Source organism: Pinus tabuliformis, chromosome 3_1 (assembly GCF_031772625.1).
Source record: "Pinus tabuliformis cultivar Carrire ecotype Pingquan chromosome 3_1, CPIR1, whole genome shotgun sequence".
NCBI lineage: Eukaryota > Viridiplantae > Streptophyta > Pinopsida > Pinales > Pinaceae > Pinus > Pinus tabuliformis.
The window spans coordinates 281096507-281124387 of NC_142301.1; the positions used below are offsets into that span (position 1 = coordinate 281096507).

The 27881-nt window shown below is 37.0% G+C and overlaps 1 protein-coding gene across 5 annotated transcripts; it reads left to right on the forward strand.

The window, feature by feature from the left end:
* Window positions 1–27881, forward strand: LOC149186892 (uncharacterized). 5 transcript variants are annotated; one of them, XM_089411221.1, is made up of 4 exons: window positions 1–102; window positions 306–426; window positions 4275–4416; window positions 4540–5138. In XM_089411221.1, the coding sequence occupies exons 3-4, from the start codon at window positions 4289–4291 to the stop codon at window positions 5000–5002; spliced, it is 591 nt and encodes a 196-aa protein (XP_089267347.1). In that variant the 5' UTR covers window positions 1–102; window positions 306–426; window positions 4275–4288; the 3' UTR covers window positions 5003–5138. The 5 variants fall into 5 exon arrangements, 2 of the variants coding, with proteins under 2 accessions (XP_089267347.1, XP_089267346.1); XM_089411220.1 differs by having other exon boundaries at window positions 88–210; XR_016255726.1 differs by lacking the exons at window positions 4275–4416; window positions 4540–5138 and adding an exon at window positions 26653–27881 and having other exon boundaries at window positions 88–210.

Genomic DNA, 27881 nt, shown 5'->3' on the forward strand with positions numbered 1-27881 from the left:
TTTAGCGACAATCGCTGTGCGTGTTCGATGAAACCCTAACCCGACTGTAGTCACTATTATTTTATCATGGAAACCCTAACCTGACTTTATTCTTTTACTAAGGTATCATAGAAACCCTAACCGGCTCTCCGGCCGTCATTTTTATATATTTCAAATGTTTTAAACCGCTTGCTTCCATGGAGTTTTGGACAAGGGTCTCTGTTGATCAAGGTTAAATGCAAAGGATTTTTACTGTTATTATCCGTCAATGTCTTGCCTTGATTTGTCCTCTCAGAAAATTAAAATTATTATTTTTGGTTTTACAGACTGTCGCGGTAAAGATACTGGAAAATGGCCCAGAGGCAGAAGAAGAAGAGGTGGCGTTAGAGAGTTATCTGGAATGGGTGGAGTCGGGAAGAAGCGGGCTGAATGCATTGGAGCAATTGGGTATGTTTTATAATCTAATCAGCTTTAGTAGTGAACACCATGGATTTTGGAAGGCAATGACAGTGATAAAATTTCTAAAATATATTTGAGCGACTTCAACCCTTCTTTTAATATATTTTGAATTTATATTATTTCACGCCTGTCTACTTTTTGAGGCTAGAAAAGAAATCTGTTTTAATCAATAAATCAATCCTAGGTAATAATATTACATGGATTGCAGCTGAGGAGGACTGTGGGCTCTCCTCTGAGTCTGGATACTACATAACACGGCCAAGATTTATATTTAACTGCAAAACATCTTTTATATGATTACTGTATAGAATATTCTGGAGACATATGCATACGTTTCTCACTCTTATACAGTTTATCTCCAGAAATAACTCATAGAAAGAGATAACATGTTGGGGGTCAGACACGGATAACCCAGGTCGATTGTACATAAGTAGATTGACCATGTTATGGAGACTTCCCGTGCTGTGGGTTGTTTTCTTCTACGACGGAAACCCATTTTGCCGGACTCCAGGTCACTCTATAGAGATGCTACTCAGCTGGCCTCGAACTTTCTCTTCAAGCTCTAACTAGGCTCTTATTTTCATAACCATGCTCCACATGTCTCTTCAGAATGCTTTTAACTGTCCCCAAAACTTTCGCCAACCTGGTCTGCTTTGAGCTTATGACGTCCTAACGATTCAACTCGCTCGTTCGCTCGGAGTAGTCTAACCAGGCGACAATCTCGCTTGTATATTGTCTCTGGTTGGAAAAAGAAACTGTTTCGAGGAAGGAGAATGGTGGGTGGATGTGATTGCCTAGGGATGACTGCTGTAGTATTTTTTGCGTTGACTCATCCATGGGATGCGGTGAATTAGTTACACAAGGTGGTAGGTGCATGAGCCTTCCTCCAAGTAGTTTTTAATGTGACTTTTTGGAATTTTTTCCCATTTTATTTGCTGATCTCATTTGTCTAGAATCCTGTGGGGATTAAGTGAAATCACAAGTTTGACAGGTGAACTCTTTATAATCGAAGTGGCCTAGGGGTTGAATCCATATATATATTCAAAAAATCATTGTTGTACAGTGATATGTTTAACGGTAAGTTTCGTTTGAAACCCACGAGACGGAGGTTCAAATCTCGTTGAGTACATGGCCTGTTGTGTCTTGGCTAGAAGAGTAGGCGACCCCAGAGTGGACGTCTCGGCTCTTGTTGAGGCATAAGTTCTTGCTATGTGTGGCTTGCAGGTTGCTGCACCTAGCCTAGGTTTATAGTGGCAGCCAGTTGGATTTGATCCTTGCCCAGGATAACTCTCACCAGTTACCGATTGTTAGTTTAAAAAAAAAAAATCAGTGTTGTTAAAATCGCGATTTTAACCCCCAGCCGCTTAAATCGCGATTTTTATCCCAAAAAATCGCGGCTTTTTTTTATACCGATTTTTTCGGAAAAAATCACGTTTTTTTTGAAAAAATTGCGATTTTTTTCGAAAAAATCGCGATTTTTATGGAAAAAATCGCAGATGGTCGGGGCAGCGGGCTTTTAATAGGCAAAAACGATTTTTTTTTTATGTCATTATGCTGTCGCCGCGCGGAGGAGGAGGAGAAGAGGTGAGGGAGAGGAGCTGAAGGGTTTCCGTCGAATTTGGGAGCGAATCCAAGTGTTTTTAGGAGAAATCCAAGACAAGATCACCAATTTGTCCATAAAAAAGGTATGTAGATTAATTTTTTTTTGTTTTGCTTCTATAAAAACTTTGTTTTTCATTGTTTTTAAAGAATTTTTTGTAATTTTTCATTGATTTGGGATGGGTAATTTGTTATGACTATGAGAACCAATTTTTTATTTTTATTTTCTCATTTTTTTAAACATTGTTTATTTTTTTTGAATTTTCATTGTTTTTTGGCATTTGCCATTGGCATTTGGTTGGGTAACTTGGGTTTGGAAATTGGGATTTTGGAAATAATTAACTTGTAATTTTGTAAATGCTAAATTGTAATTTGTATTATGTAATCCTAAATTCCTATTTCCTAATCCTTATTTTTCCATAGGTTTGCAAATTCAAAATTCAAAAACAAACATGCCAAGGAAATTGGATCCTTTCTGGGAATATGGTGAACCTAAAACTCCGAATGATAGACAAAACTTGTATTGCAAGTTGTGTGGAAAGGAGATATTCGGGGGGGTGTACAGGTTGAAGTTCCACCTTGCACAAATCCCTAGACATGATGTGGGGCCCTGTCTAAATACAAATCCTGAAATTATCTAAAGAGCCATGAGAGCATTGGGAGAATTAGAGCACACTAGAGAGGCCAAAGAAGAACTCAAAAGGCAACTAAAAAGGTCAGCTGAAGGAAGTGGGCCAAGTGGCACTGGTTCTACTGCAGCGTCAGTCAATCCGGTAGCTGCATCATCATATTTTGTTCCTCGAACCACACCTGGTTCACAACCAACTATCGGTTCAATGCTAAAAAGAATTGAAAAAGAACAAGCTGACAGGTTGATGACAAAATTTCTCCTCTGGAGTGATATTCCTTTCAGCATTGTAAGGAATAATCCATTTTTCCAACCTACTGTTGATGCTATTGCCAGTGTTGGCCCGGGGTACAAAATCCCTTCTCTTCATGATTTCAGAGGCCGGCTTCTTCAAGATGAAAAGCGTGACTGCACCCAAAGATTGGAGGATTTTAGGGCATCATGGGCACAAACAGGATGCACTGTTATGTCAGATGGTTGGACTGACCAAAAGGGGAGAACCCTTGTAAACTTCTTGGTTAGTTGTCCCAAGGGGACTATGTTTATCAAATCTATTGATGCAACTCATCAAATCAAAGATGCAAGAACTTTATGTGATTTGCTGGATGTGTTTATTTTGGAGGTGGGTGCAGAAAATGTTGTCCAAGTCATAACGGACAATGCTGCAAATTATGTTGCTGCTGGTAGAATGCTTATGGACAGGCATCCTACTTTATTTTGGACACCTTGTGCTGCCCATTGTATTGATTTGATGTTAGAGGACATAGGGAAAATTCCCTTTGTCAAAGAGATTGTTGACTCATCAAAAAGCATCACAAAATTTATTTACAATCACACATCTGTGCTTAACTTGATGAGAAAATGCACCAACAACAAAGAGTTGGTGCGCCCCGCCATTACACGGTTTGCGACGAGTTTCATATCTCTTCAATCCCTCTTGAATTCTATGTGGGATTTGAAGAGAATGTTTCTTTCAGAGGAGTGGCGTGCTTCGTCAATGAGCTGCAAACCAGAAGGAGAGGCCGTGTGCAGACTAGTTTCATACCAGGAAGACTTCTGGGCAGGAGTGCAGGAGGTGTGCGCTGTTACTGAACCTTTGGTAAAGGTTCTTCGGTTGGTTGATGGTGAGAAGCCCGCAATGGGCTATTTGTATGAAGCCATGGACATGGCCAAAGAAGCCATTCGGTCCTACTATGATGATAAGGGAGATGATGGGTTTCAGAGACAACTCCTTCTATGGGAAGTCATGGATGAGCGATGGAACAACACACTCCATCGTCCCATTCATGCTGCTGGGCTTTTCCTGAACCCTGCATTTTCTTATGCATGTGGGTTTGATTTTGATGTTGAGGTCGTGGAAGGATTATTAACCTGTGTCCAGAAGATGGTGAGATCTCCAGAAGAACGTATAGAGATCTCTAGACAAATTGAGACATATAAGATGTCAGGTGGCACATTTGGCTTTGAGATCGCTGTCACTGATAGGACGATTAAAATGCCAGGTATTTTTTAGTTTGTACTTTGTAACTTTGTTTCAAATTTCATTGTCTCTTCAAATTCCATTTTTTTCTTATGTTTATTTAAAATTTTATTTGTAATTTTGTTGTAGACGCATGGTGGAAGATGTATGGTGGCAGAGTACCCCTTTTGCAAAAGCTTGCCGTACGCATCCTCAGCCAAACATGCAGCTCCTCGGGATGTGAGCGCAATTGGAGTGTATTTGAAAAAATACACAACAAGAAGCGCAATAGGTTAACACTTAAACATTTAAAATATTGCAAATTTCCAAATAAATTTTTGAATTCATTAAAGTTTTAAACAATATTTTTTTTATAATATTAATTATTAATTATTATTTCATGAACTTTGTACAGGTTGGAGTCCCATAGACTTAATGACATGGTCTATGTCTACTACAATCTTCGATTGTGGGTGAGACAACTAGAGAAGACACATGATACAGAAGCCATCTCATTGGATGGGATTGACACCACTGCTGAATGGAGGGTTGAGACCGAGAGGCCTCTCATGGATCCCACTGATGATTGGTTAGTGCAGGATGAGGAGGGGGAGGAGGAGGAGCAGGAGGAGGAGCAGGTGGAGGAGGAGGAGCAGGAGGAGGAGGTGACACCGCCTACCCGGGCTACCACTACCACCAGTAGAGGACGTGGTCTCCGTCTACCTCAGCCTCTTGTAGCTGCTACTACTAGTTCTTCAGCTTCTAGAGCACGTCAGACTCCACTGCCATTTCCACCAGCACAGGCACCAGCTTCTACATCTAGAGGGAATGAGAAAGTTGTGCCATTTTCTCGCAAGAGGGGCAGAGGAAATCAATAGGATTAGACTTTCATTTTATTGTATATGACATTATGACATGATGAGATACATTATCATATTTTTTGTTGATATTTTGAGGCTGAGTTGGGACTCAGGACTTACTATTCAGGACATGATTCAATGTTATGTGTGATTTTAGCGCTAGAAATGATATTAAACATCTTATATATTAGTTTTTTTATCATATTTATGTGTCAATGTATTTATTTTATGTTGTAGATGGTTTAGATATTAAAAAAATTGAAAAAAAATGAAAAAAAATGAATATTTTTGTGCCAAACGTTTTTTTCCCGCTTTTGTCGATTTTTTCCGCTTTTTTCCCGGCGCCGATTAAATCCCGCTTGCGCTTTTAACAACATTGCAAAAAATACTTTAAAGTTTAAACAACACAAATCAAGATTTGGCCACAATTTGTTTGTCGGCTTTAGGCAAGAAATCCACTTAAAACTCCAAAAAGTAGCACTTAAAAGACTACTCCGCCTTCCTTCACACCCCATCATTGCAATCATGCTTGTTTTAAAAAATAAAAATCTCGTGCCCAAGCTTTGACCTTGACATCTTTGCATCTACTTTTGAACAAATAGACGACTTGAGCGCTCTTCCCTACATTGGAAGAAAACAACTTGAGTGCCCTCTCCTGCATCTATAATTTTATAAGGGCGACTCAAAATATTGTTGTCCGTTGTGGGAATTTTTGTGAGCAAATTTATAGTAATTGGGTGATTAGTTCCTAGGCCTTCAATTGTTCATTGATTGGATCACATATTATAGGCAGTTGCATAGGATGTAAGCTAAAGTTAAAGTGCCCTACCCGGTGAAATTACTACAAAGTGTTTGCTTAAATTTCAATGATGTGGACAATTTTCTTTTTAGCAATTTCAACTCATTATCTTGTAAGTGCTCTTCCATCTTTGCGATTGAGTTATTTGCTCGAAGAATCTGAGCACCAGTGCTATAAGATAGGTTACAAAGTACATGTTGTATCGCCCCACCATGCTGATTTTATTTTGTAAATTCGTTTCCATTACGTGCATCCTAGTCTTTGTTGTTGTGCCTTACAAATCTCACTGGTACAAAACAAAATATAGCAAAACATACATGGTTTACCATTAATCCTCTTCTTGTTTTCATGTTATCTTAGTTTTTTGTTTGATTTGGACAATAGAACAATGGTTACAAGATATATGTAAATAACTAATTAGGGTTCCAATTATAATGCAACCTACGCCTGAAGTTTTTGCCCAACAAGTTGTGTTGCACTTAAAACTTTTCCTGAGCTAAGAATGGCAGTAATATGTTTAGAAGTGTAAAAAACCTCACATTTCTTCAATAGATAGCGATGCTGCATTTTGTAGTTACAAAAACCTCACATTCTTTTCATTGGATTTTCTTAGAAGTCCAATATTTCAATTTTATTATCCACTTGGACTTTAGCTTATGCTAGTGAAAAGTGGCCCCATCTTTTGACAACTTAACAGACACGATGGTTTCATTACTCGATTTAACTGAACATGTTACCACCGTCTGTATTGACAATGAATTACCTCACAAATCCAATGGCATGGCAACTCATTGTTTTAGTAAAACCAAGGAAATTGAAATTTTCCATCGTCACAATGTAGTTTTGCAAAGCTGACACCTAAAATTGAACATGTATAGCCACGTACAAGAAACTTCCACCCTCATTTGAGGGGATAGCTAGTAAAAGCTATAGAGAAAATCCAGGAATTGAGAGGAACAATACCCTTTGTATGGGAACCCACTTTTGATAACATCAAGATTTCCTTCGCCAATTTTACTTCTTGTTCTTGTTTGTGTTTTCTTATATTTAAGTTAGTTTACCTACAGGCCAAAGGGTTTGAGTCATCTATTGGGTCAATGTAAATGCCCCCCTCCTATTTGCTTCTTCCACGCTTCTTACTTGACCTGTTTTCATTACCTGCAATGTTTAGCTTACAACTTTTGTATATATTCCTTGATCTAGAATATCTAGTTTGCTAGATAGAGACAATTCCATCTATTTAAGGGATTACAATGTTATGTGCTTGCCCCTTCTAATTGTGAAAATACATCTAATAGTCTAGTTTGTTCCTTCTCTTTAGTAGTTGCTTCCCCCAACTTATTAATCATAAAGATCAAGGCATTGAGCTCCTTGACCAATTTGTTTAAGATTTGTTCCAAGAGTTGTCTTTTTGAAGTTGCCTTTCTCCACATTTGTTGTTAGAACAAAAATGTTCCTTGTTTTGGAGCTTTAGGATCTCAGAGAAAAACTCCAATTCACTTTGTAACTACTCTTCCTATTTCTATGTGTGAGAGGGTATCTATTTTTCCAAAGTTACTTGGGGCTTACTCTTGGCCCCAGTTGTTTCGAGCTAACCCACTTGCACAACTAACATGGCACACAACGAGTGAAACATATCTCTAGCGTGATTTGAACTTCGGTGGGTAGTATGAAACACTTCGCTTTACCATCTGACGAAGTGTTCCATTGATATTAGCTTGCCCTTTTAGTGACAAGTTTTTGATGTAAATGTGGTCTGAGATTTGTTGTCACATGCAAAATCATTTGGGACATGTGGCATCCAATAAAGTAACCCCCCCCAATTGAATGGTTTCTAGGGATGGCTGCATGTTGGAGCCAAGATGGTATGTTGCTACCTCTTGATGTTTATAGAGATCTTTTGATAAATGTTTGGTAGGCAAGTGACTCTTGCGGACAAGAGTGTTCTCCCTAGGTTTAAAAAGTAAACTCTAGAACAAAATAGTCAAACTCATAAAAACATTCCCTACATTACAATCAAATCATAAAAACATTCCCTACATTACTATCAAATCATATACAGTATGGGACAAATGGTTCATACCTTTTTCGAAATGCTTGTCCTTGTGTTGTTTGCTATAGCTTTCAATTTCATCCTTGATGCTCTAAGAAAAGATCTGCATAGACAAACATACAAAATAATCAAAGCATGTGATACACAAATGATTTAACATAATCTATACAAGTGATCAAGGAATCTCATAACAATCATAATAACAATGAATGTGGGAAAGAAATATGTATTTGTATTAAGTAGAGAAAAGAAGATAGTTACAACCAAGCCTTGATGTTGATGGCTTCCTCCCAATATCCCCCAATTCCAACCTTGCAATCAAGAGCTTTATTGAACACTTCAACAAAGTAGAAGTATAGTTTCAAGAGTTAAAAGCCAACCCCTTTTCCTTAGATTGCATTGTACTTATAGGCCAAGGATGGAAGTTTCAGTTCCACTTAGGTAGGGGTGAGATCCACAATAGAGGGGGTGGGATCCATTATGGTAGGAATGAGATCCATCATGGTAGGATTTCGAGCTCATTATCTCCACAGTTTGGATAGCTTCATGTGGCTTCTAGAAAGGAAGCTTCATAATTCTTTTTATTTTTTACCTATGTTAAAAGATTGTTGCACCTTTAATGAAGGCAAGTAGCAACGAGATTGCTACTCATTTATTATTCAAGATGTGACATCGCAGGTTGTAATACTAGACACTTGCGACATTCTCTAAAAATAGGCTTTTTAAGTTATTTAATCCAGGATTTTTATACTTCATGAGAGGTACTTTTTCCATCTTTCTTGGGGATTAATGACAACAATTCTTTAGATGGGGAAAGATCCAGATTTGGCATCATTTGCTTGGATGTGACAAATTGATGTGTAACAGATTGCCCCTTAAAAGTACAAAGTCAGAAAAGGTTTTTAAGGACTGAAGTGCTTTATCATGTGAAGGTTAGAAACAAGGAACATTTGGTCAGAAACATGCAAGTCAATAATCAAGAGATTATAGTACAATATCATTATATGATAATCTCTGAGGTAGGCATTCCTATACTCAATAAATAACTCTAAGCATAAGCATGGAAATATACAAAGATCCATGTTGATAAAGTGAAGTCATGACCACCAAACATACATTGTGGGATCCATGCTTGGAAAACTTAGTATGAACATAGCCACCAGACATACATTGTGGATCTAGGTCATAGTCATGAATACTCAAAACTCCACACAACCTGGATATATCAGACAAGATCCAAGGTCTTCATTTCTATCAATCTGTTAAGTACATTCTATGGGATGTGAATAAGTGATCTGAAGTCAAACATCCATAGAATCATTCGATTGAAGGCCAATGATGTAAACTTGTTGTCGAAACCGAGGAGACTTGCCATTGAGGCATGCAAGTTCCAAGTCACTGTAGGGTTTCTAGATAAACTTCCTAGATAATTTGTTGAGGTCGATAGGAAGTGATACATCACAAGAGGGCCTACAATATGAAACAAATTCAAGATTTTAAGTACAAAATAGGAGTGATTCAGGACTAACTCAGGGATGACATACATGATAAAAGGCTTTAAAGACTATAAAATGGTTTGAATCAGATTTAAACTTCTCTTGAACATATTGGTGACACAACAATTGATATGGATACATTTGACTCTAAATACTCCCAAAGACCAATATGAAGACTTTCACTGAGACATGATCAAATGAGAGGCAAATGGATTTCCCAATGAGTGATTCAAGGCTAACTCAAGGATGACATACATGATAAAAGGCTTTAAAGACTATAAAATGGTTTGAATTAGATTTAAACTTCTCTTGAACATATTGGTGACACGACAATTGATTTGGCTACATTTGACTCTAAATAGGCCCAAAGACCAATATGAAGACTTTCACTGAGACATGATCAAATAAGAGGCAAATGGATTTCTAAACCCTGACACGAAAAGTGAAGAGTGTCATGTTTAAGAATGACTTGATGCCTTTTCAAAATACAAAATTTACACCTCTTTCCCAATTCCCCCCACCATTACTGGAAAGTACCTATTTATTTTACACAAGCTTGAGGAGGATAACATATGCTTGAAGTATAAGCTTATCCTTCGGATCAGTCCTTTGGAGTATTTTTAACGAACCTTAGGGAAGGAGTGGTTTGGTCTCATCATGACATATGAGTCCTACACTGTTTAGTTTTATGAGTCCAATGAAAGGATAACTCAACTTCTTTTTCACGTTTAAAGAATTTGAAAGAGAAATAAAAAGGAAACTTTGTTTTGTTCTTTTTCGTAAATTTAGTCTTTCGAGGCCAAAAAAGTATACAACAGTACAAGAGAGAACTCTTTTAATCATGATTGATCAAAGTTTTCCTTTTTCGTAAATAGTCCACTCAGTTTGGAAAAGGGTTAAACTTATACTGGGCAGACATTTCTTCAAATACTTATACGATTGTGAAAGAAACAAGCTTACTCGGCTATCTTTTCATGTTTAGAGAGTTTGAAAAGTTCCTAAAGAGAACTCTAGGGGTTCCTTTTTTGTACAATTTTAATGAGTACGAAAAAGTGATAAAAGTATACTCGCGCCCTAAGATTACGTTTCATAATTTCAACTCGTTATCTGCACATTCAAGTAAAAAATCATCGTATTTGCCCAAAATTTGGATATAATTATGATTAATTAGGCAAAAACGGGCAAAAATAAATATAGAAATGACTTAACTTTCTATAAAAGGACAAAAGCTATTTTTAATTTCACCATTTGAGTTTTTACCCATTGCAGAGCCAGAAAAACCCTTTTTACCCTTGATCTTCAAGCGTTCATTGTGATTAATTTGGTGGACGATTTCAGGGGCGATTTCTTCCAGGTAAGAGTCCTGTCCCTTCTCTTCATTTTTATGGTCTTATATTTCATTTTTAATAGTGTAATTTTACCATTTAAGCTTTCTTAAAAGTCATAGATTTCGTCCTTTGATCATCACTAGAATGCCTTTCAAGGTTGCGACTATCTTAGAAAGTCGCAAGTCTGAAGGGAAATCCTATGACCTCATTCAACTGTTTGCAAAAGCAATCACGAAAGGCATAAAACACATTGAAATTTTTGAATTTTTGATGAAAATATCTCAAAATTTGTAGATGTTTGTTATGCAACATGTTCTGTTTGCTTTTAATCAGGCTTTTGATTCATCAATATGTTGGAATGGAGAGAAAGAGAGCATGATGCTCAAGATCTTATAGCAGCGAACGATGCAAACACAATGTTGGCACTTATGCGATGTGGATTAGCAAAATTTTTCATGGTTCCCGACATGAGAGCTTAGCCAAAACTCCTAGATTACTTGGTAAGAGCATGGATTGTTAATGAACAACATTTTCAGATTGGCACTCATACCTTTACCAGTAAGATAGGAGATATCTATCTTTTTAACTGGGTTGTAATGGAGGGGAGCTTGGGTTTCACTATCTAGTCATCAAGGTGGTGGTGGTGAACCCACAAATTATTATGTTGCCGAGTATTGTGTCTGTGGAGCATGAAAGACCAATAGTGGGAAGAATGATATTAAAGATGTACAAGATCTTCCACTGAAAACTATTTTATTCACAATCATTTGCGTTGCTAGGAGTGTAGCTCCACATCTAACAACAAAAACTTAGATGCAAGTTGCTATCGATTTTATGGAGCCTATGGTGTTCAACTGGTACGAGGGTTTCCTAATTAACACGAAAGAGCAACCCAACAGGTGCAAAATAGGTTGCTTGAAACAGTTCAGTTATTGCTCCATCTTGGTATCTTTTTTCTTGCAGAGCATACCATTACTTTGATCTTAGAGGGTAGTGGTGGATGTGCCTAGGCTGAGAGACCCCCATATGAGGAGATGGGTTGACTTGATGGCGCACCATGGTGGCAACCAAATGATGTCCTTCAATGCCACCACCTTCTTATGGCTTCAACAATAGATTATTATGATTGAGGATTATCCTTATGCAGAGATTGATTTCAGAGGAGACCCATATTTAGTACTCCTTGAAGGAATGCAATGGGACCAATTAGATAAAAAGATCTTTCTTTTTATTTTTATTTTTTTAACATATTTGATTTTTATGGGTTTTTGTTTTCGTTTCAAGGCTTACATAAAATTATCTTGTAGATGTTGGACCGATACGACCAGTTGGGATGCCCCCTACTCAAAGGCAGGGCTAAGAGTAGGTTGAGATAGGTGCACATAATTTAAAGGCGGTCAAAGCATTAGGAGAGATTGAGTGGAACCTAGAGGGGCTTACCAAAAGCATTCTCGACATCATAGGTTGATGATGTATCGCTCCCCTACTAGAGACACACAGTGGGAGTGCCTGCACGGACAGGCTAGGTGCTTCAGCGTGTGGTTCGAGTTGTAGTGTGTTATCATGAGCACCATGACTAGGATTTAGGTTTTTAGGCCGAGTTTTGTTTTGATACTATCAATATAACAAAGGTTGGAAGCCTCATGTGCCTTGAACATTTTTTGATATGTAAAACTCTTTTGTAGAACTATATATGGAGACTATTTCTATGGATCTATTTATCTTTTATACAATGTATGCATGCTTTGTTTTGTACAGATACATCTAATACATAATTTTCTAATGAATCTGGTATTGTATTTCAAGTTCTTGGAATGTGTTGATATTCTATGTAATCAAACTTTCTTTCCAAGAGACGAACCCGTAAAAACATTCTTAAAATTGAGGGTCCTATGACTGATTAAATGTTACTTAGTTGTAACACTATGAGTTGAGAGTCAAGTCTAACAACCAACCTATGAATACCAAAAACAATGGCAACGAATAATAGTTTGATTACAAAACTTTACTCTGCAATCTTGTTAGTTGTATGACCTAAACGTATCCCATGTAAACTCACTAACTTGTCAGTAGGCGTGTAGATTGCCCATGCAACAAAAGAAATGTTCTGAGTACTACGGCTAGCACCATCAGAAAAGCCAACATAAGGTAAAGAAAACATTGACATCTGCAAACCATGTATAACACAAGATAAACAATGTGAATAGAAATCGTTTGCAAAAAGAAAAATTGCAACACACCAAAAACTATGGTACAAAAATGTACAAAGTACTGTTAAAATTGGCAACTAGGGCTAAACTCCATGTGGGTCACCTTATTTATGGCAGTTGATATTTTCTTGGATTCCTCTCTCTGATAGGTGTAGGATATTTTCTTGGATTCCTCTCTCTGATAGGTGTAGGATTGATCTAAAGATCATCCGATTTCGACATGTATTTATGGAGATATGAATTTATTTGTATTATTGACAATTTGTCAAGGTTGGCCAGTAAGCAAATTACCCCCAGCTCAACCTCAACGTTGCATTTAAATAGAGGAGACCTAAAGTCATTTGAGGCACACAACATCTCATGATCTCTCTCCACTTGTTTGGGTTTGTCTTCTCTCAAGGAGGACGTAGTGGAAAGAGTCATCTAAGAGAGCCCTAGCTGTAGTCATGGAGGAGCCCTAGCCGCAAATCTAAGAAACCCTAGTCGCTGATCTAGGGAGCCCTAATACGCAATTAAAGGAGAGACCCTAAGCCGCAACAAAAGGAGCACTAGCCGCAGCAAGAGGAGCCCTAGTTGTAGCTAAAGGAGACCCTAGCCGCAACAAAGGGAACCCTAATGCAACAAGAAGCCTGTTGATAACGTGAAAGAAGCATGAGAATTTCGGGTTGCTGTAGGTGACAACACAATGATAGAGGTTGTTCCTAGGCATGCCTTAAGGACTGTTTGCAAGGTTGGTAAGTCACAGTCATAAAGCAAAGAAATGCGTTGAAGAGATCTGCCCTATAGATCAACACATGTATACAATTGGGTGCTAGAAAGTGCTGACAACAAAGACAAGTTCTTGTAGGATAAAATATTGTTGCGTTGATGGTATTTGAACATTGTTTGATGGACTATAGGCCTAATTTGTTGTTGGGCTAGGCCGCAGGCCATAGCCAACAACAAGGGCTGTTCTAAGGGGCGCATTAAGGACTTGGACAACGTGGAAGTGGTGGAGTCTCTCCTTGGTACACCAGAGTCTTAGAAGGCCTTCTTTATTGACTGTGTGGAGAATGAGGGCTGAAGGCTGATGCCCTAACTCATGAAGCAGTGACAACAAGTGCAACAAGAAGACAACAACGTTTTGGTAGATGTACTGGGTCAAGGTTTGACCATGTTTGGATCAGTGTAATGAGCATCCTGTTGGTGTCATATGGATGATATTCTGAGGAGTTGAAGGATCTTCCTAGGAGCAGAACCAACTGGGTAGTTTTTGGGTGCATTGAGATTATTGTTGAAGGCCGATGTTGGTTGGGTTTGACCAAGTCACTTAGAGGTGGATTTCTAACTTGTTTGACCAACATTGACTTCTCTGGTCAAGGCCTTGTTGTTGTTGTCATAAAATATCAGTTTTATATATTTGTACTATCTCTCTCTTTCTTGAACTATCGAAGAATATAAGAAGAATTGATCAAGGGTTTCCCCACATTGGGGTTTGTCCCTAGCTGGTGCCACATATTGTGTACTCGTGTCTTGGCTTGTCTTCTGTTGTTTATGTTTATGTCTATCTGCATTTTACTATCATGCTAATGTGATTGCTAAACTGGACATTGATATTGGGCTAACAAGAAAATTGAAGTAAATTGCTCTTAAGCATAGAACATACTAAAAATTAACAAGTACTTTTGCAAAAAACCCAAGCATAATATTTTTTGAGATAAAGCCCTTTTTTGGGTTTAGAGAAAGGAATCCCATCATAATCTATTAGCTCACAAGCACCTTTTGTAAGTACACACTTTACGATGTAAAGGCCATGCCACATAGGCTCAAATTTACCAACTCTTAGCTTGTCATGCTCTTGATCATATAAAACGACCAAGTCACCTTTTGAAAAGATTGGAGGATTAACATTTTTGTTAAAATGTGCATCTCGACAAGTCTCATCTAAACATGCTAAATATAAAAAACACTCTTCCTCGACAGAAGTAGTAGGGAGTAATTCAATGGCTAGTTTCAGTGATGGAATTTTGCACTCAATAGTTAACACAACTTCCAAACCATATACAAGTTGAAAAGTTGTAAATTTAGTGGCTGTTTTCACTGAGGTACAATATGCTAATAATGCCAAAAAAACATGAGATGCTAATTCCTTTTATGAATCCCTATCATTCTTCAAAGCATAGTAGTCAATACTTTGTTCACAACTTCTACTTGGCCATTGGTCTGTGGATAATAATGAGCTGAGATATCATGGCATAAACCCAACTTGGTAGTTAGCTTTGACATCATGAAGTTTCGAAAATGGGTGTGATGGTCAGTGATAATGGCTTGTGGGACACTGAATCTAGCGATTACATGGTTGAATACGAATAAGGTTGTAATTTTTCCGTCATTGTTAAATGTAGGCATCACCCATTTGGTAAAATAATCGACAACAACGATAATAGACACATGCCCTCTGACCGAGTGAGGGTTACATGTCATGAAATCTATGCCCCATTTTGCAAAATCATTGACAATAACTACAAGATGGAGTGGAGTAGGAGGTGTGTGCATCTTATGGTTGTATATCTGACAAGTGTGACATTTTTGGACCGCAAGAATGCAATCTTTGAAGAGAGAGGGCCAAAAATATCCAACACCTGAAATTGTTTGGGCAGTGGCATACCCTGACACATGATGACTGCCACATGCTCTAGAATGGCAATCATTCAACACTGTCGAAAAATCAAATCAACACCACGACAATAAAGTGTATCACTAACAATATGGTATTGTTGGGATTGGTATCGGATCCGATGGCGTTCAGTACGAGACAATTTAGGTTGAAAATTTTTGGGTCTGGAGATAAATGATGATACCTTGATACCATGGATCCGATGAACTGATAAGAAATAGAGATTCATCTGGAATAGTGTCTTTGCCATTGTTTCTATATCAGTGTAGGGAAGGTCACATATTAGTTCGACAAAAATGTAATGTTCCAAACTTAATAAATAGTGATATGCAAAACAAAATCAATTTGTGACATAGGAAATAAAAACAATCAGCTAATGCTTATTAAAACTCCAAAAGTAAGATCCAGCTAAGCCATTTTATTAATGAAATGGAGCAAGTACAATAATATGGAGAAATGCACCTGTGCTTGCCTCAAGGGCAAGCTTGATAGGACCCAGGTGATAAACAATAATCTCGAAGTTGGAAATGATTGCTCCTCTAATGCTCTGTGTTGTCCCTAGAAACTGCACTTTTGGCTGGAAAGAAACTGCAAGAAACCCCGTCTCTGGTAAACAGGAAATGCTGAAATTTTATATCTGGCATCCTTGTCAAAAACCTAGAAAAACCAAGAAAGGGTTTGCGTTGAATCCAACCTCCCAAATTCGACCTCCAATATACCCTACGCAATCCCCAGCGATGCTGCACTGTCTGTTGCAAAGATACGACCGAAAATCCCACCTCCGGTGCTTAGAAAATTGTGCAACTTTATATCTGGGATCCTTGTCAAAAACCCAAAAAAAGCCAGAAATGGTTTGGCCGGATTTTGAACTTTCAAAATCGACCTCCAATATGCCCCCACACTTTCCAAGCTGCTTTAGAAAATGACCTGCAATAAACACCAACGAAATCCTCCTCCAATCTCATGAAAATGCAACAATCACTTCTCCAAATATTTCCCATAACCTCCATGGTAAAGTTCATCCTCAAAGACTAATACTCTACCCTCCACGTGAACACCCAATGTTGCCTCTGCGCTGGTCCAAGAAGTGCGAAAATCACCTTGTGAAGTAGCACACTCCTCTAGCTCCAAAACTTCTCCCAAATGCCAACAATCCTCCTATGCTTCCTCTCTGAAAAATCCTTCACCCAAACTCCTCTGCAAGAAGCCACAAGCAAACTCGACCTCCTCTTCACTGTGTCTTCCAGTAATACACACCACCTGGAGATGGATGCAATCGCTGGGAATCACATTGAGATCCTCCTCCTGAAGAAATGAAAGAAAACCTTCCTAGGGTGGCATTCAAAGTCCCCCGAAGAAAGGGTGAGATCTTTGCTTGAATAACTCGTACTGAACAACAAGTGACTCGACTAAGCAACTCGAACAACCAAAGAGAAATTGATATTACCAAAAAGATGAATGAATGAGATGAGGAGAGTTGCCTTCCTTATATAGATTTCGTGGAGCACTTTTCCCTCCAATTTGTCCTCCATCGTGGGCCCTCACTTAACCACCATCATGCAAAACTTAACCACCTCCATGCAAATCGAACTAGGGAGTGCGTAACTTAACTACAACACAAATAACTTTTCCTAAGTCTAATCTCCTAATAAAATCGAATGGGGTCCACTAGCTCCAAAATTGGTCCCATAATACAAAAATTAATCTTGTTCCAAAATGATTTAGGAAGGGACGTGACAAAAAAAGGGTTATTTAACGAATTCCAAATTAAATTTCTAAAGAATTACAATCCATTTGGAATATTTGCCCCCCCAAGTAATTGTTGAGTGAGAATATACTGCATGGGGTTCCAAACAGAAATCTTGGTTGTTTTCTGTAACAAAATGTAGTGGCGAAATATTTAGACAACTTGCACAACTGTTAAGGCCAATTTTTCTACATGTGAATACTTGATTTCAGAAGTGATAAGATTCCTACTAAGATAGTAGATCACGTGGTCATCGTTTGAATCATCTTCTTGGACTAGTACCATAGCAATAATACCATCCGATGATGCTAAATACCAGAAATAATCCTGATGATAATCAGGGGGATGCAACAAAAGTGTATGATTCAACACATGCTGTAAAGCATCAAAAACTTTTTGGGCAATGTCATCCCATATAAAAGGAATCCCTTTTTTCAATAGTCGAGTGAAACCCTTGGTAAGTTCTATAATTTGGAATGAAACAACATAAAAAATTTGCCTTCCTTTGCAAATTTTGGAGTTGGCAATTATTGGAAGGAGGAGGTAAATTTAGGATGACCTCTACCTTTAGTTGATCAACTTGGATCCCTTGCTTTGAAACATTAAAGTCTAGCAAATGACTGAATTCCACACAAAAGACACATTTTTGTGGGTTCAAACGAATATTGTAATGCCTCCATTGTAAAAAGATAACTCGTAAATGTATAAAATGATCTTGACATACAATGTGCATGAAAATCGTTAAGATACGATTGTACAATATGTTTGATATCATGAAACGCGTAAGACATGGCTCTTTGAAAAGTCATACCAACATTCTTGAGTTCAAATGGAAGCTTTCGATAAGCGGAGGTTTCCCAAGGACAAATGAAAGCAGTTTATGTTAATTTGATTATAACTAGAAAATCCATCCATCAAAGAAAAGATTTCATTTCCGGCACAGTCATCGACGATTTGGTCAATGAATGGGGTTGGATAATTATCTTTGGGGCAAGCCCTATTTATGTCCCTATAATCAACACATACTTGGATAGTACCCTATTTCTTTGTGATTAGAACAATGTTGGAAACCCAATCAGTTAAGGGAACATGATAAATAAAATTGGCTTTCAAAAGTTTTTCAACTTCGACTTTAATAACGACGACTTTTGTCGGATGCACTGGACATAGCCTTTGCTTAATAGGCTTAGCAGCTGGATAAGTCTTAATATCATGAATTACAATCTGTGGGTCAATTCCAGACATTTCTTCATATGTCCAAGCAAATATATCGCAAAATTCTTGAAATAGGGCCTTATATGTTCAAATTTCTTCAGAAGAGCAAGAGGCACCTATATGAACATTCTCCACGATTCCAGGTTTTACTGAGATGTCAATTGGAATAGTTGTAGATATATTCCCTAAATTCTTTTCAGATGTAGTGTCATAAATCAAAATAGGAGTTTTAGGGTTATTGACTATCTTAGGTAGAAGCATAGTATCAAAGCTATTCTCAATATTGGAAGAAAAGAGGAATGATGATGATAATCGTCCCATGGCATCTCTTCTAATGACATATCCTCCATAATACTTTCATCAGTAGGGAAAACATCATCGAAAGGATTAGGAGACGAAATAGAAATCAACCAAGAAGATTGAGGATACTCATCTAAGACTGTGTTTATTCGATCATTGGATTCATAAACAACCAAATAGGCCAGGTGAATAGCTTCAAAAGCCAACTCAATTGGGCTAAGTGGCATTTGGTCACCATAAATTTGACAATCTGATTAACTGGGTACTACCCAAGGATCATATGATTCTTGGAATTCATAAGTGTTAAAGGAAATCATATTGACTGGAGCGACCAATGGAGAAGTGTTGGGTGGTGGGAGCGGAAAAGTTCCCATTAATGTTGAATCTTTCAATAAACCCACACCAACATTTTCATAAGGAACTAGTGTTTTACCTATGAAAGGTACACTACTTGTACGTGAATTAGAAGCAAAAAAGGCAAGTTGTCTATGGTCACTATCAGCCCTTGGTGAGGAAAGTGCAACACACAAAAGAGTGAAGAAACGATTGCTGACATAACATAGTGGTCACTATCTTCCCTTGGTGAGCAAAGCGCAACACACAAAAGAGTGAAGAAACAATTGCTGACATAACATAGGTCCAACTACGACCTAGTAAAAGGTTATATTCAAGTTGTGCATCAACGCCTTCTACTTCAACAATAATCGTATTTACCTTCTAACTCAGGGAATGCGTTTAAAATCCCATAAGGTTTGAATCTTCTTTTGTCTAAAGCTTTCAAAGTAGTAGGCGATTGATTAATTGAAGGAGAACCCAAGGCTTTCTAACAAGACACATAGATGATTCACGTAGAGGCTCCTTCGTTTATAATAGTTCAAAAAACATTTTTGCCTCGTATAACAACTTGAATCTAAAAGGAAAGTTGATGTAGGAGTCTAGGTACATGGTTTTGTAGATCAAAAACTATAAGACTCGAATACGATTGATCAATTCCGTCAATAGCAGATAAAAGTCCCTTATTTCTATTGTTGTAGAAATGGGTTGGCAGATCCATCAGATGGATGTGAAGACTGCATTTCTGAACGGAGTTATAGAGGAGGAGGTGTATGTTGAGCAACCACAGGGCTTTGAGGTACTTGGGGGGGAGACCCATGTATGCCGTTTGAGGCGAGCACTCTATGGACTTAAGCAAGCTCCGAGAGCTTTGTATTCGAGGATTGATATTTACTTGCAACAGATGGGTTTCACGAAGAGTGATGCAGATCCAAACCTATACTACATTGTTGTAGGGGATGGTATTAAATGGTTAGTGAGCTACTCTAATTAATGCAAGAAAATAAAAATGTTAGTGCAAGACAAAAGAAGCTCCTCCTAGAAGTGGAGATGGGGATACCAAGGGGTGGGGCTCCAAGCTCCCTCTTAATTTTTTTATTATTAAAGTTACAAAATAACGCCCTTAGACAAATGAGAGGGTTTTAAACTTTGAGGGGGACTTACAAATGAAATTTTAAATATCCCTTCCTCAAGTTAACATTTAGGGGAAAAATTTCATATACATTTTCACAGAGCTTTGTAAATAAGAAAATTCCCCCCGAAGGGAAGTCGACTTCTTAAATAAAATACTCTCCAAAGATACAAATTGACTTCCAAAGAAGAATTAAACAAGGGATTAATTAAGCATTGAATTCCCATGCCTCAAATATTTAATTTGTCCAAAATCGAACTTGGTAAATTCTTCAAAAAATTATTTGCTCGAACCTTCCGAAGAATTTTGCTCATGGAGTTGCTCACAGTCGAGGATAATGTGCTTAGGTTTGAAGACGGTTTCCAAATTCGATATCAACAATCTTTCAAAAATTTGGTCAAGCGTCTAGACATTTAATTCAAGGAGGATTTTCACTCATTTTTAACAGAGGTATAAGGGAAACTCGCATAGGAAGATAAGAGCTCCCTATAGCTCATGACCAAGGAGAGAAATGCTACAAAGTTGAAGATGGCCCTCCCAAAACAGTGCAATCTCTTCTCTTCAAATAAAAATCAGCCTCCAAAAATATCGATCTGTCCCCAAAAAATCGATTTAACTCGAGAAAATTGAAAGAACCCTCCACAAATTTGATTTTGTGCTTGTGGAATGAGAACGACTTCAATTATTTTTTCGATTTCTATGAAAAACCCAAAGTCGCATTTGCAGTTTCTCAAACCCTAGCGGCTCAGATTGAATACAGAGGAGGGTTTCATAAGACGAGCTAGGGGATTACACATTTTTTTTCTTTACCTTTCTTTGGCTACCAAATCGATCCTCATGCAAGAAAAATATTATCAAAAAGTCCCAAGCGAAACCTTGAGAGATAAATTTCCTAACGTATATACAAGATCTACTAAATGAACTAAATTAGATACTAAAAGGTTAGATCTAGTGTTGTGGGGGAGCGCCCCCCCGATCCCGCTCCCAATTTGTGCTCCCGGAGGGAGCGGGTCGGGAGCGCGTTCCCTAAAAAAATACGCTCCCTGCCTTTTTGGGAGCTTTTAGCCTTTTTTGCAAATTTTTTTTTTGCAGTAATGTTCCAAATGCAATTTTTTTTCAAAAAAACAAATAAGTTTTGAGTGGGGAAACTTAATGATCAAGCCTATGGACCTAATATTGATATGCGATTCATGGTAATGTTAAATTCTTAAATTTTTAACATTACCATGAAATGACTCAGGATGTTTGAGAGTGGTTCCGACCTCGTTGGATTTCATATGGAAAATGTAGAATTTTAGATTTCATTCAAAATCAAACAGACTTATCAGTTTTTTAGGATTTCAAGATTACAATGCTTCCATTGAATTTTGTCATGTATTAGGGTATGGAATTCGTATTTAATCAAGAGCACCAATCCGTCTATGTACCTTGATGTTAGTGACATTGGTTGTTGAACTCCTCTATCATGACCCTCCTAAAAATGTACGCATCACTCAAACAAAATCTTGACTTGACATGCTATGCTTTTTCTATCTTATGTTGATGCTCAGAGTGTGATATTAATGACAAAGATCCCTATACAGATACAAAGGTAATGATAAAGATACCTCTGGATATTAATGCTTAGAGGGTGATATTAATGACAAAGATCCTGATTTTCCAACAAGACTAAAAAACTAGACATTTCTCGTGGTGGCAAGAGGCCCAAGCATAAGCAATAGATAATAGATTTACTTGTCTTTTCTAGTTTCTAGTAGTTTTTATAACTATTGACTCTTTCATATTTATTATGATATTTTTTTAAACAATATATGACAATTTAAGTTTGAAGTTGGCAATTATAACTCATTAGTAATGAATTATGAATATGATGCTTCATGAAAGTTGAAAGTTGTTTCATTTCATTTTATAACATTTCATTTCATGTTAGATATTATTTGTTGTAATGGTTACACTTAGCTTACAAGTACAACTTTGGTGATCAATGATGATAAACGTTATATATTTAATTTTGAAAGCTTGAAACTTTAAGATTGATGAATCAGGAGACTCAATATGTTGTATGTTACTATGTTACTAAATTGTGGACGTGGTTAATGAAGATTATAACTTCTAGATGCTTGTTGTTATATGGTTCAATCTATGTTTTTCCATGTTTTTTTATATCTGATTCATAATTCTACATGTTTTTGTTGACATATTTGTATCAAAATATAAAAATATAAAAAATATACATATTATATAAAAAACGCTCTGGGATTCGCTCCCAAACTGGGAGCTTTTGAAGATGTCGCTCCCGCTCCCGCACCCGTTTTCGCTCCCCGCTTTCTCTCCCGCTCCCAAGTAACACTGGTTAGATCTATGCAAAAATTTAGCTACAAATAATTTACGAGGGTTAGTAAATCTTCACAAAATATTTACACTATGTACAAATCTATGAAAATAGAAGCTCTAAATACCTTTTAGTATCTAATTTTGACAGACATTTTAAAGATAGATAAATTTTTGATCTAGAGCAACTGGCAAGGAAAACCCCTTTCTTATTTCAAATGATGAGTCTTCAAATGACCCACTATGGGTTCTTCAGCTTCTATGCCTTGAATAGTTGGTTAATTCCACCAAGAATGTCCCCATGTATGCAAGATCTGATCAACACAATTAGTTTCTACACACTTGAAAAGATTATTGTTAGATCCACAATGATATGGATAGTATAGTGATAGAGGAGACTAAGTGTTTAACCTAAAACCAATAGATCTGCTCCACGTAGTGTGTTTTCCAAATCTAAACAATGATGCAAGATAACAATGCACCAATGACTCTTCAAGAGCTAATGGAAGTAACAAAGTTAAAACACTAGTAGAACATTAAGCACAAGAGATCACAAAGATTATACCATATAACTGAAGAATAACACCATAGCTTTGCCCCAAAGAGTTTATTTTATTGCTCTGAAAAAATATTACAAGGATAGCAGAGCTTCACATGACCAAGAGCTCATGATTTTACATGATGATACAATGAGGAGCTTAGAGATTCCTTGTATAGAAAAATGAGAGTGTGAGCCTCCAAGTGGAAAAAAAGGGCTAGTTGACTTGATCCATGGCTTGGTCTTCCTTAAAATAATTCGAACCCTTGATTAATGCTGCACAGATCCATAGGAAAATTCAAATTCCTTGATTATGTGCTCGATGGATCAATCTTTGACCCTGGAGTGGTTATGGACCACTGGAACATCTTCAAAAATAATTTTCTAAATTCCCCCATTCAAAATAATCACATGGACCAAAAAACTTCTATTTCCCTTGAGAAAATATTTTCCTTCTGGCCCAACAAATTTTTTGTTGGTCTTTTCTGCCTTGGAAGTGAAACGTTTCTCCATTTTGAATTTGATCCCTTTTTTAATTATTTTTCCACTTGGATAAAATTTTATTCTCTCTCATTTTTATTTTTGACTAATTATTTTGCCATTTTTTGCTAGAAAATAATAATAATAATGACTCTATAGGGGTTTATACATAATTACCACCCTCAAAGTGTGTCTAGATAGAAAGTTTAGCAGTCGAGGTATAATGTTGATTACTCACACCTCCTAAAACCTCTATAGACAACACTTTTTACATCTTTACATGAAATATTACACAAAAATCCCATTTCAGAAGGGGAATTTTGACAATAAAATATGACCTCTAGACTCATCCAAATTTTGTGACACCTTACAGATGATCTAGTATGATAATTTACATTGACTCTATAGACTAAGAATTTTGACAATAAAATATGACCTCTAGACACATCCAAATTTTGTGACACCTTACAGATGATCTAGTACGATAATTTACATTGACTCTATACACTAAGAATTTTGACAATAAAATATGACCTCTAGACTCATCCAAATTTTACGACACCTTACAGATGATCTAGTATGATAATTTATTTTGACTCTATACACCAAGATTCACCTAAGACCTCACCATCGAGCCCCACTCTAACTTTGGGGCATGCTTGGGGGAAAAACTTTACTAATTATTTCTAGTTGAAAAACACAAAAAATTAGTGGGGGAAAAGAACTACCTAGAGTGAAACTCTTTGGTAAAAATCATAGGCTTACCTAGGTGTGTTACATGGCTTTATAGACATACTAGAATCATTTTTACATAATGGCCCACGGGGCTGCAAAATTTGGAATACATCTGAAAATCAGAAGCAACAATGATGATGATGACTTTTGAAAAATATTACTACTTTGAACTGTACTCTGCTCATAGGGTAGTTGACACTTGAAGGGTCAACATGTAGTATCAGCACCACATTTTAGAGGGACTGATGAGCCTAATTCTACATCAACTAGTCACCATTAGACACTTGTTGCAGTGCCAGGGACTTCTGCTGTTAGGGGCGGAGAAACAGTCCAATCTTTTTTCGTGAAAGGGGGAGAGGGCATTAGCTAGCTGCTAGTTTTGTTTTTGTTTTCGTTATACATCTACCTCATTATGATTAGATACATTTATATATGCCATGTCATTTGTATTTTTTTTCTCCATATTTATGTGCCAATTCAGTATTGACTATGTTAGAGCATTTTTGATTTGGCATCCACTACATATTTATATCAATGCTTTCTCCATATTTATTTGCCAATGTGTTTATCTGATGTTGTTGTTGCTTTATATGTTTAATTTTTTTTATAAATGAATATATTGTCTTTTTTTAAAATTTTTAATTTATTTAATATTTGCTGATATATTATTATTTTGAATTGTTTTTAATGTTTTGATTTTTCCAAAACAATGTTTTCTTGGACCATTGTCGATTTTTTGCTTCCAATTTTTTCGACATTGGCTTTTACTTCCACTCATTCATTGTAACCTTTGATGTGATATACAATATCTAAACTGTGATGTTCAGATGACAAGTCAAGGAAGTCTAGAAGACAATCTGGGTAAAACTGGCCTGTTATGTTATTGTAACTTATATCCTCAAGGTTGGCTTTCACATTCTAAAGGATTATGTGGAAAAAAGTTAATCGGTGGATGCCCAGGCATATACTAGATTACTGTATACTGTGTATTTGATAATCTTTACAGAGTACAGAGTATACTTTTGAAGAGTTTTTAAATAATTGCTAGGAACCTCCATTTGTGACAAGACTAGATTATTAATCTCCCTAACTGTCTTCAGGATCTGGTTGGTACATCCTCAATGATGCTATAACTGCTTCCTTGCACCTTCAGACAGACCATGTAGGTGGAGACATACCATGTAGGGGAACTTTATATTATAAGTGCGCAACTACCATTGCTCTTTTGCTTGATGATGGGAAGGCTGCCTCCGATGAACATAGTCATCATCATTTACATCTCTCCTATCAAAATTCATTCGTTGCACGTACTGAAACTATCCAGTGTTGCCTGGAAAATAATGATCTCAACTGAGAAAGAGCAGGTTGAAGGAAAGAAGAATTTCACCTAAAAATTTAAATCCAAAAAATGGTAGACAAGAGTAACAGCCATAGAAATTAAAATCTACATGGAAATAAACAAAGAAACAGCTCAAGTAATTATTCAGAGATAAACTTAACAATACAGGACAAACTTTAACAGTACAACACAAGCATTTTTAATGAAATGAGTTTTTGTTACAGATGTTGAGCAATCATACTAGCAGCTTCATGTTTTGCAGAGGAAGTTCTATGCAGATTTCTCAGACTTCGTTGTGTCTGTGAAGCTAGAGTTTTAAATCTCCAAAGCTCCCCAGAAACAGAAGCTGCAAAGAAAAGATTTGAGATTTTATTATTCGAGGGGCTAATATGAATATTTTAAATTTATAGAGGGAGGACAAGTTTTTTTGATGCTCGATGCTAGAGGCAATTGTTGAAGTGGGCTGAGGTCAAGTATTTATAAAGCACTGAGAGTCTGATGGACAAAAAGTTGGAAACATTAGAGAGGGGCATAGAAAACTGCACTACACCATAGTAGTATGTGAAATATGTGTTCATAGAAGTACTTCGCGTTTGTTATCCTATATTTAACCTCACATTTGTTATCCTATATTTAAATATCAGATGATGCTTCAAGTTTAACCCCTTTTTATCTTATTGAGAATACATTTTTAAATGTGCATAAATAAATAGGGTTCCTGTGCATAAGCACAGAAATAGCTGTATATGATGTTTTAGCATATCTTTGAAAAACTCTGTAAAGTTTGGCACAAATTGATATAAATTTGGATATATTCTATAGCTTGTTTTTTTACTTAAATGGAAAAACATTGAGACTGTTGCAATTGTGGAAGATATATAAAAAGTGGTGAGAATCATTATGTTGTAGTATCTGTTATTTTATTTGAAACCTTTCAAGTGATTGCACTAACTTCATTTATTTTTTGAATTTGAAGGGTGTGACATGTAGAAGAGATTTGGGTGCAAATGTACTAAGACATGCGATGAAGGGCATTTCTGAGCGCTGCACCCAATCAGACAATTCAGAGAGAAAACTAAAAATAAAAGTTTGAGAAAGAATCAACAAGGACAAGAATTAGACAGAAAGATTAAACAAGATAGAGAGAAAACTAAAAATAGAAGTTTGAGAAAGAATCAACAAAGACAAGAATTAGACACAAAAATCAATTTCAACCTTAAAGGGATACCATGGTAATCTGTAATAGGGGATATGGCTTAAGCTTCTTATTTCAATGAGACGGCCAAAAGGGTCCATCAAGATATGACATGTATCTTTTTTCTTCTAAACAAAAAAAGAGCATTTTTGGGGCATGTGACAGAGGTCATTTCTGAATACAATGCCCAATCAAACAGGTCAAGATTCAAGGACAAGAATTAAACATAATTTGAACCTAAATTGCAGAGGCAGGTGGAATTTATTGAAGTATAGTTCTCATCAGATATAAGGGATATGGCTGTATCTTCTTATTTCAATGAGACAACCGCAAGGGTCCATCAAGATATGATATGTCCCCTTTTTCTTCTAAACTGTCTAATCTGTTGTATATGATGCACCACTTGATATAGAAAAATGCCCTCTAAGTGAATCTGTGGTGCATTGACATTTCATGGAAGACAGGTTTCCTTTTCTTGTGGGCCGTTTTACGACATTACAGCAAAGGATGCTACACCAGGACTGCCGCGATTATTTGATAAGACTCATATTGAAGTACGTGACCCCTCTTTTGAGTTGCATTTGAATTACACTTATCTTCCACTTCTGGTGTGATGAACATCTGCTTGGATTACTCCACACCGGAAAGAAATAATTTGTGCATAAGGAGAAATCAGCGATTCCTTCTAGTCGGAAGATAAAATGCGCAGGCATACACATGCAACAGCTGGATTTAGGGGTCACAAATCCACAAAGGGACCGTGCTCACCCTAGAAGAAGCAAATGCTCAAACGTTGAGATTCCTCCACCCTTGTGCTGTGAAATTTGTCTGTGTATGGTCTATACGACAATGTTGATTTAATCAACATGCTGTAACAGTGCTGTATATCAAGCTTAAAATTTGACAGCCATTTGGAGTTTTCTGCACTGAGTTGGCTGAAAAACAAAGTGTTTGGCTTGCAAGATGGGTTTTGTGTCACGGGGCACAATGTCTTCTATTTGATTTACTTA

Coding starts and splice junctions, on each gene's coding strand:
- LOC149186892 (XM_089411221.1), top strand. CDS start 4,289: ATGTATGGTGGCAGAGTACCCCTTTTGCAAAAGCTTGCCGTACGCATC. Junction 4,417..4,539: donor CACAACAAGAAGCGCAATAG/GTTAACACTTAA, acceptor AACTTTGTACAG/GTTGGAGTCCCATAGACTTA.